Here is a 10,265-nt window from a genome sequence, read left to right as displayed (position 1 = left end):
GTGATTGATTAATATATACATGGATAACATTTCATATATAGTGTGAACAAATTACAAATTAATACTAATAAGCTGAAAACTAACAACTTGAATTTTTATAATAAACTCTTGGACAAAATTTAAATTCAAACAATACTTAATGAGTGCCTGTTATGAGAGAAAACAAAAACAAAACAAAACAAAAAACTTAGGAAACAGTAGACACAGAGATCAGTATTAAAAAGTTCCATTTGCAAAAGATAATCCCTAGCCTCAAAGAGGTTTCATCTTTTACTACTACCGATGTTCAATTCTCTGCAATCAAGAATCTCGCTGAGAACTTACAAGCATCCATCCATGGTACATGGTCAGAAGCTCGTTTTTATGTAAGAAAACCATCATCAGGATGATTCCACATAGGATGACTGAAACATTCTGTATCACCAGCGAAGTCTGGGCCACTGTACAGAAGGAAAAACAAAGTGTTCACTACACACCACACCAAAATGTCTCAAGGGGGCTCTTTTTATTCATACATCATTGTTCTACAACATTAATGCATATGCAAATTACTACAAGAAATAAAAAAAAATCCTGAAGTAAATCCTGCCTCAACTATTCCCAGGACAACCTAGCATATCACACCCGACCAGTAAAACTTGCAGACAGAATGATGAAGTACCCATCATTTTTTCCTCTGTTAGATGAAGCCATTCATAATGACCACATTTTCATTTAGTTTATCCTCATGAAAGTTTACTATCATAAACAGAACTATATTACATAGACAAGATCCATCTCTCAGCTCTTTGTTGCTTAAGCTAAAATAAGAACATGTAGAAGGCGATGGAAGAGGGTAAAGAAGAAGTCACAGAATCCATAACCTCCCACGTGGCAGGCTGAATCTGATAAGATTGTATGGATAAATAGAAAAAACATATAAAAATTTGTCAAGAATAAAGCAGCAGTATGTTTATTTTGGCATACTAATACTATTTGCTATTGTTATGAAATTCTAAGCTACACCTTTTTTCATAGGAAATGCCAATTTTCTTAGAGTGAGGCACTCATATAGATAAAGTACTAGAATAAGAACAGGTAAGTAAGTATACAGGTAAAGACACCTTGTAGTCTTTTCTCTGCCTCTTACTAGGGTAGACAATCTAGGGCAAGATACCTAATGTCTCTTACACCTGTGTCTATAAGGTGAGGATGCTAGCACATACCTGCCTTCCTTACTTTACAGAGTCATTATGATGCTCAAATAAAATACTTATTAATATTAAGGCACTTTGAAAAACACTGAGTTGTATATGTAAGGTATAATTACAACTCTTGTCTTGAAGGACAGTAAAACTTGTTCTGGCTTGGAAGGTCATATCAAAGCCTCAAGACAAAACAAACTGCTTTCTGAAATTACTTTGAAATAAAATCCCAACATACAACTCATTCATTGATACATTCATTCATTACGCAAGGATTAAATATCAACTGAATGAGGTTCTCAGCTTTCAGGACCCCACAGACCAGAGGAAGGACAGACATGTGAACTGATAATTATAAGAGTATTAGTACAATAGCAGAGGTATAACAAAGCCTGATGAGAGAAGAAATAGTTAACTCAACCCAGAGACATCAGAGAAGATTTTCATGGTGGGTAGGTAACACATGAGTTGATTACATGAGATAAGTGGGAGACTGCTAGTCCACCACACTTTCCTTCATCCAACTCGACATTCTTTCCTAACCTACAATTTCAGTGCTCAACAATCATAAGGTTAAAGGTCTCTAGGTATAATATTTCTATGTTCCTACCTATAATGATGTAAATAACTAGGAATTTTTTTCTAGGGTACAAAATTTTTTTTCTATACACATTTTGGTCTATTCATTCTTAAAACAAAATATGTTCATTTTGACCATTTTAAGGAGAGCGTCAAGTCCTAGAATTTGACAATCCAAGTGCTCTTATCCAGGAGCAGTCATCCTACACTGAAAGAAAGTAAGGCTATCTCAATCTTTCCCCAACATCTAAGACAAACATGACCAGGTCTTAGAATTATCAACTGAGCAATTCAGGAAAATTTTGCCCTGAATAATTGTCCACATTGCCCTATTAGTCTGAATAACTGAATTGCTCAGGCACTTTCTCTCTTCCCTATATAAAACTGAAAGATTTCAGTATTCATGTTCTAGAATAAATATTAATATATTATCATTTCTTCTTTTCCCTCAGAAAGCTCTCTGTGAAACAGACTCAGATATTCTCTCTTGAATCTATAGTTTTAAATCCCTCTTTACACACCTCCTGTGAAACACAGTAACCCAGAAATCAGGTGTTAAAGCTGTCCCAGAAACCTAACACTAAAAAGATTCCAGTGTAGTCATGGTTAGAAAGGATGCCAGAGTTAAGCAAACTTTCAACGTTTAACATGGTTCCCAGAGAAGTGCTACATGTTAATCATTAACATCTGGAATTTATGAATAGCCGAAGATACTCAAAAAATCTACAAGTTCAATATCCTGCCATCATAACCTTGTGCGGGAGACCCAGAACCCTCCATATGGAGGTGCTGCCACCAAGCCCCCCATCACTCAAGTGTGGCATGCAGGCTCACACTGGGTTAGTCATAGTGGTTTCTCTCGAGCTCAGACACTGGTCTCATGAATACAAAGGCATAGCTATAACAACACTCACCTTTGAGTCTGGCATTCTTATCCACCCAATCACCAATGATGGCTCCTAGGACCAGAACAGACCCAGCCACCACCAGCCCGTAAACTGCAGTCAAGAGGAGGCTGTTTCCATAGAGCTCGACCAGAAACACAGACACTGCAAAGTGCCACATTCGATCTCCCTTGAATAAGAAAAGATAAAATGTTTTCCTAAAATAGTTTTAGTTTCTAGCCAGTTATATTCAGGAAGTTGCTTCCTTATCAAAAGGGCACTTTCTGGCAACATCATGAAGTTTTCTGTCAATAATTCCTCTATGTATTAAAAGTGTTCATTCTGGCACAATGGAAAATATTCTTGCCCAGTTACTAAGTAAACCTGTAAAAGCATATTAGTGAAACTACACATAGTCCTTTTTTGTTCTAGAAAGAAATGCAGTTTCCAGACCGAAGAAGGTATTTTAAGACAAAACTTGTTCCCTTGTGTGAGGTTTCTACCTGGGCCTGGAATTCACCTATCCTGATTTGAGAAACATAAAGTAGTTTCTTACTGAATGAGAATGAAATTACAGTACCATTTACAAACATTAGTGTGCCTCGAATGTCAAAAAAAAAAAAAAAAGCCAGTTTCCCAATTTGTAAAATGATAAGAATGAACTATATGATTTCTAAAGCTTCTTTTACCTCTGATATTCTAAAATCTATGCTCTATTTCGCAAATAAATTTCAAGGTCATAAAACAGCAGGGCAATCAGAAAGATGAAATTAACATGGGGAAATTCTGGTACTACATGAAGGAAGATATCAGAAATCAATGCATAAGCAAGTAATTATTTTAACACAGATGAGTTCTGAAAAAGGGGGAAAAAACTACATATTTCTTCATTCCAGACCACCTAAGTTATCTAGGAATTCAATACTGAAAATTTGGAATGATAAACTTTCAAATGAGTCAAGTAAATTAATGTACAAAAAAATCTATAATAGACCTTATTATGAGATCTTAGACTCCTTTTCTGACTTCTGAGGTTAACATAAAACAGGACAACAATGTCCTACCATAACCTCTCCCTAGAAATTACTATAGGAAACTAAATTACCAGGTTAGATTCTTTATGGATTTGATACTACGCGGAAGTACTTACACACTCCTTGTTCTTTCCTGATAAATTTACTGTATCAGGAGCAAAGTATTATCCTGGTATATGAAATGATTTTAAAAATTTAATAAAGCCAAGACAACAATCATATGCATTCAAAACTTAAATTGATGCACATGCACAGTAGCAATCCTTTACAATAAATTTCACGTATGCCAGTATTTAGCAAGCAGGGGTGGGAGTGGTTTTACCCTCCAGGGATCACTTGGCAATGTCTGGAGCTGTTCTGGGTTGTCACAACTTGGGGGGAGAAGGAACAACTGGCATCTGCAATGTCCCCCACAACAAAGAATTATCCAGCCCAAGATGTCAACAGTGTAGTGTGTAGTAAATCTTGGTGTAGAAAATTATGAACATAATTTAGAACCACAATTCAAAATTAACATAAAATTAGGACCTTGAAGAATGGAGTGAAGACAGTCAAATAAATGTTAAAACAAACACTGGAAGCCAGCAGAAGTACCATGTTTGAAAAAAACTCATTTGATGGTCTGAAATGTGAGCTCTAGAGCCTTCTGCACTCTCCACCTTCAGCACAGTGCATGGCCTGGAGTAGATGCACAACAAGAAACTGTGAAATCAACAAAGGAGTGGATATATAGTGGAGCCCAGGTGTGAATGAATAAACATAGACAAAGTGGCAATAACCTACTGATTTACCAACTATATTGTTTTAGTACATTAGGTTTGTTCTGACTGTTCAAGAAATTTGAGAATCATTACCATGATAAATATTTCTGAGAGAGAAATTTTTTAAGTTTGCTTTGATAATAAAAAATTTTTCCACTTGAGTGGGAATTGTTAGTGTTTCAAATACAATTGTACTAAATGATTAAAAATATATGATAAATATGCAATTTGTTTGAAACCAATAAAAAGACCAGTCTATATATTAAGATAAGGATGTCAATAAGAATAGCAAATTAAACTGTTTTCTTAATTTTTAACATGAAAAGCAAATTTAGATTGGATTAGAACAAAATGGGATGGGGGAAAAGGAGGTACTTTATCCTAATCTCCATTATTCTGAATAGCTCCCAAGGAAAAGATAAAGACACATAAATGTTCCAAATGATAGTTTGCCTCTATGAGTGCATTTTCTCCTTCTTAACTTAAAGAGTAAGAAATATTATTTCTACTAATATTGCTTCTTTCTTTTTTTTTTTTCCTATCTTTTTTCCAAAGAATTTGTCTTAGATTCCTCTAGAGCAGGCCATCAAAACAAATGTTATTAAATGAAAGTTTTCTCTCTTGGTTATCCCTGTAGAGCATGCTACCTCTTTGATGAATAGGAATAAAACTGCTCTAGTTACCCCAATTTTCAAAGGCTTTAGGTTTTAAGAAGCAACAGTCTAAGCTCATAAAGCTCAAGAATTGGGTAAACTCTAAGTAAGTGTTGACCAGGTGCAATCTCAAGCCCACCTGTTCCTTCTTTTTGTCCATTCCCTGCCCTCCCACAAGCTCTCAGAATACTTTGATCATTTGCTTACATGTCCATCTACACCCAGTGTGAGAGCTGAAGATCAACTGAACATCTGTGAATGAATAATCAGTCATTAATTCACGTAATATTTATTGAGAGGCTACTATGCAGACACTAGAAATTTGGTAGTGCATAAAAATCAAGGTCCACGCTTTCATGCAGCTTGCATCCCAGTGAGCATAGACCAAAAACAAATCTGGAATAGGTCAAATGGTGTAAAATTAAAATAGGGTGGGGCTGGAAGTTGGCATTTTGCATGAAGTAGTAACAGAGACCTTTGTGAGCATGGAACTGGAGGAAATAAGGGCTGCAGCAATGCAGACATCTGGGGTATAAATGGAGACAGTCCAAAGGATAATGACTAAAATATAAGCAACTGGCCACCTTTTTTCACTGCCCTACACTATTAGTTATCTTTTTGTTATTATATATTTTAAATCCCATACTAAACTATATTATAAGCTCCTTGATAACAGAATCCACTTCTTCCAGTACTGTAAAATGTACTGATCCACTGGTAGATAGAAATGACGTTGGAAATAAACATTCAACCCTACACAAACCTAATCTCATATAGCTTTCTACTCTCATACTTCTACATTCAATATATAGGAAACCATGGTTTGGAAGAGTTGGCAGGGGAATAGAAGAAATAGATGTATACATAAGCACACATATTTTGTTGTAATAAAATAGGGCAAAATGTCAAGTAGGAAACAAAACTCAAAAGTAGAATTATTTAGAGAGCATTACTCTTTTACATTCCTTTGCATTGAAAAGAAGAAAAATCCTCTAAACCTTAAATGGTTGAAGTTGCTATTTTTTTTAATCCAACTTTTCCACAAGAACTCCCTTTGTTCAATTTACTGTAAGATTCTGGTAAGCGTCTGTCACTTTTCTTGTGAGATTTTTATTAGCATGACAAAAAAATCCTTCTGGAACAAGACAGTTCCACTCTTTTAGCAAATCTGACCTCCCTACCTATTAAAGGAAGGTTACATAAACCCTACAGTTATCAGTATTTGGAAGTGAGACACATTGTTCCCCTAATATATAGGTCAGACCACAAGATAAGAATTTCATATCCTATCTCCATCACTTGTTATCGTTTTTTCCTATACTTAATATTTACTGAATTAAACTGGAAGAACCAACCATTGGTTTAAATTATTAAGGACAGTTTCACTAGGTTTCTAGTTAGAATCCTCGGCTATTGGAAATGAAACCCACAACAGTTCCACTCTGTTTTTGTGTATTTGCTCATCCCTATCTAAGCCTCTGGGGAAAAGGCCATTTCCAAACTGCCATTTCTTAAAGAGCCAATAACTTAGCTTAATAATTTCCCAAGGGGACAGGGTAAGGATTTCCTCATACAATACTATACATTCATGTATGAAGGATGATCCAATAAATGTTTCCATTTTAAAAAGAAAACAACATTCACAAAATTTACCCTCCAAATTTCTTCTCCTTACCACATGGTTCTTTTTAATTAAATATCATATATGAAGCCTGAATAGAATATATTCAGACTTATTGCTTTTAAACAACAAGAACAACTGTTTAATTTTAAAGATTCTAATCATTATTAACTAAATGCACATCCAATATCCTTTTGGGATTATTCTTTTGGGGGCGGTGGTTGATGAAAGAACCCAGGCCTACAAAAATAGTGGAACTCTTCTAAGACCACATAGCAAATCAAAGGAAGAATTACAAATCAGTTGATTTTCACTGGATGACAGTTCTGAGATAGCCTGAGATGCCCCACACATATTTATCTACAGAAAACATTTTTAAAGAACAGAATTTTCATCACTCAGATATTTGTTCTTGGGATCAATTATATTTAAATTAATCTTAGAATGCTATTTTTAGCCTAAGTCAGAGACTCCACTATTCCACTGTATTTTCATAGTTCGGTATGCTGGAACTTATAAATTTAACGAAAAAAAAGAATTAGAGGACTATCTTAAAATGTGAAAGAATAGAAGGTATATGAGACATCCATCCATTCTTAGTAGCAGATATCACCATTTACTAAGCCTACGAATGAAAAATACAATTTATAAACACAAGCATTCCCATTCCAGTTAATCCTGTCTTCGGATAGTTGTCAATCTACATAAAGTGTTATACTCTGATGGATGATTAAATGGCACTTCCTAAGACCTATAAGAAACCAGCTTTGGCAAAAATAATTTTTTTCGTTAAAGCATGTGTATTTGGATAATTTATTTTGTTAGCTGCGTGGAAAAAAAGAAAAATGGAGGGTGACTTAAAACAACTGGCCCGAAGGAAAGGAAACGAGAAATTGTGCAAGTGTGTTGTAAGAATTACTTTACACTCTCACTTACCCAAGTAGATAAAGAATGACCAAGGTAGAGAAGGAATTTTGCAGAGGTCAGGTAGTTTGCTAAGGATCCTGCAAAGACACAGAGGCGGAAGATAAAAAGCATATTTCGAGTCACTTGAGTGAGCTGAGGATGGAATGTATAGACGTTTGCTCTTGTAAACATGACTATTCAAAACTTTGTGGGACAAACCATGTACATTTTATCAAGTCAACACTTAAATTTAGCATGGCCTGTTTATTGGCCAATAACTGCATAACTTCACATACAATGAAGAAAGTTCATTTCGACATTTAACTCCATTTTTTTAACAAAGCAATCCAAACTGCCGAGTCTACTCCATCCTTGCCTGCACGCAAACCCCTTTTCCCACACCTTGAAATTCATTTCTTCCTCAACCCCCACCAAAATATGATTCAAACGAGCTACAAAGCACTCTGGTTAGCAGATGAACCTCATTCCTCCAAAACCTGCGTGAAGCCGTTGGTCTCCACCGCCCAACCTGTTTCCACCACTTGGATTTGGTCAACTCACCACAGCATCCTCTCTGGCGGTTTTGCTCTCTTTTCCTGGTCATGACACCAGGCGCCCCCCACTTGCTCTTCTGCTGCTACTGCTGCTGCTCTTGCTGAGGTGCTTGTTAACAGGAGTGCAAGGAACTGGAGAGAGCACCGCTAAAAACACAACAGCCTTGTGCAAAAAGACCCCAATGACGACTATGACATATAACAAAAGAAAAACGGACCAGGGGTCTTCTTCTGATCTTCTTTCCAAACTTAGCTAACACTGTAGCTGAAGTTGGAAAGGCAAAGCCTTATGGAAGCAGGTGGGGGGGCTCCACAGGCGTTCCGAGCCGTGTCGGTGCCCTTGAGCCTCCGCCGGCGCCGCGGCTGCCGTGGGCCAAGCCGCGCATTTATAGTGGCGCGGGGCGGAGCCTCCTCCTCCGCCGGCTCGGGGCCGCCCCTCCTTCTCAGGGCCACCCCCGCGTCCCCGCGGCGCGAGGTCAGGCGCCCGCCGACCCCAGCGCTCTGCCGCCTCCGCGCCTCTCCCCGGAGGGGGTCGCCCGCCGGGGCTTCAAACATCTCGCTGGCCGCGAACAACCTGCGCGGCCTGCGGGGACCTCTGCCCGGCCAAGTCCACTCGCCGAGTTTTCCCAGGAGGCCGCGAGACGGGGCTCGGGAAGGCCCGGGGGGCTGGGAAGGGGAGGCGGAGCCTGCACCCGGAGGGAACCGCGGGGAGAGCCGCGCCAAGCCCCAAGGCACTCGCTGGAGGAAAGCGCTTCTCACTGCCCACCTGCCGGTTCTCTGGAGAAGGTGGCCTCCCGACGGTCACCGTGCAAAGCTCCAGCCCGGGTTTGGGGGTGAGGGATCCTTTTTTTCTTTTTTCTTTTTTTAACAAAAATCATTTTTAATATAAATATCTAAATAAATAAATAAAACCCATGCCACAGAGGCTGCATTCCTGGCCTTCCCATTCCGGCCCGCCTGCGGCAGAGAATATCTTTTCTTCCCAGGTCTGCATGGTGGGGCTTCCCTTAAAGAACCAGAATCAAAGGGCAGGAAGGGGCGCAAAGATCAGAGTCCAGCCCTCTTCAGAGAAGTAACGCGTTGGCTTGGAAAGGTCAAGCCCAGCACCGAGTTAGGAAACCCACCCCAGCCCGGAATTCGGGTCTCCAAACTCTTCCTGGAGATGCACCAAGAAAGAGGCAGCCCAAGCATTTCCCTTCACCGTCCTTCCTTCTCCTTCAGCACCCTCTCGCCCCCGCCTCCGCCCCCACCTGAGCGTCCTTTCCCCACCTCTCCTCCAACTGCCCCAGTATCTGACAGGCAGTTACCAGGAATACCGGTTATCCCAGTTGCGTCCCTGGATCTGTCCCTGTCCAGATAAAGTCATTCAGGGGCCTCCTGAAGGGGCAGGTGAATGACTTTAAACAACACTAGACTTAAGCCTTCTTGACTTTTCCACCCACCCCCCATCCCCTGCAGTGTGCCAAACCCCCGGGGCTAGCCCCTATTGCCTTACCCTTCTCAATCTCGCAAAAACCCCGGGAGTGGATCCTACACATTGAAACTCCAACCAGATTCCACACCCTGAGCACAGGCCAGACTGATACATAGCAGTGAAGGGAGACAGGCATGAAATATACGCCCTGTATCTGAACTCTCAATCAGGAGCCCCACAGGTCAACGGGCGGGGTGCAGCTGGATTCGGTTGGGATGTGGTCTGGAGGGCAGAGATAGGGAATTTACAGTTTAGCTACTGCTGTTAACTGGGTTTTTTTTTTCCTTTTCAAGTCTTTTTCCCTTTCCACAACACTTGAAGTCTTTTCTCTGCATTCCTAGAGAGGTTTTGGTTTGTCATATGAAGTTGGAGAATAGGGTCATGTATTCACGTGTCCTTGAGAAGTAAACCAAGGCACATTTATATGAGGGAGCCGCACAAGGAGGGAACTGAGGAATTAAACCCCTCCACATTGTGGGGCTCTCTTACTGGAGATGGTCCTCAAGCAGAGCACAAAGCATAATGATATTTGCACTTTTGCCACAGTGTCTCTCAGAAACAAGGACCTCCAAGTGCTTTACATTAAGTTTTATATGCCGCAAGAGGACTGTTGTG

At 39.5% G+C, this 10,265-nt stretch overlaps 1 protein-coding gene across 2 annotated transcripts in view; it reads right to left on the bottom strand.

Annotated features, from left to right (window-relative positions):
* Positions 1-9,798, bottom strand: part of SLC40A1 (solute carrier family 40 member 1) — a 23,245-nt gene extending 13,447 nt beyond the window's left edge. Inside the window, exons 1-5 of one of the 2 annotated variants that reach the window (XM_023528936.1) lie at positions 9,672-9,798; positions 8,184-8,308; positions 7,653-7,720; positions 2,678-2,837; positions 325-440 (exon numbers count right to left, since the gene is read on the bottom strand). In XM_023528936.1, the coding sequence (XP_023384704.1) occupies positions 325-440; positions 2,678-2,837; positions 7,653-7,720; positions 8,184-8,226 (387 nt within the window). In that variant the 5' untranslated portion in view covers positions 8,227-8,308; positions 9,672-9,798. Of the gene's footprint in view, positions 1-324; positions 441-2,677; positions 2,838-7,652; positions 7,721-8,183; positions 8,541-9,671 lie in introns of those variants that run through there. The other variant, XM_011356239.2, reaches the window with a different exon arrangement.
* Positions 9,799-10,265: the final 467 nt, after the last annotated feature.

The sequence above is a fragment of the Pteropus vampyrus genome, unplaced genomic scaffold (genome assembly GCF_000151845.1).
Source record: "Pteropus vampyrus isolate Shadow unplaced genomic scaffold, Pvam_2.0 Scaffold2, whole genome shotgun sequence".
Lineage (NCBI taxonomy): Eukaryota > Metazoa > Chordata > Mammalia > Chiroptera > Pteropodidae > Pteropus > Pteropus vampyrus.
This window is presented reverse-complemented; position numbering and strand designations above follow the sequence as displayed.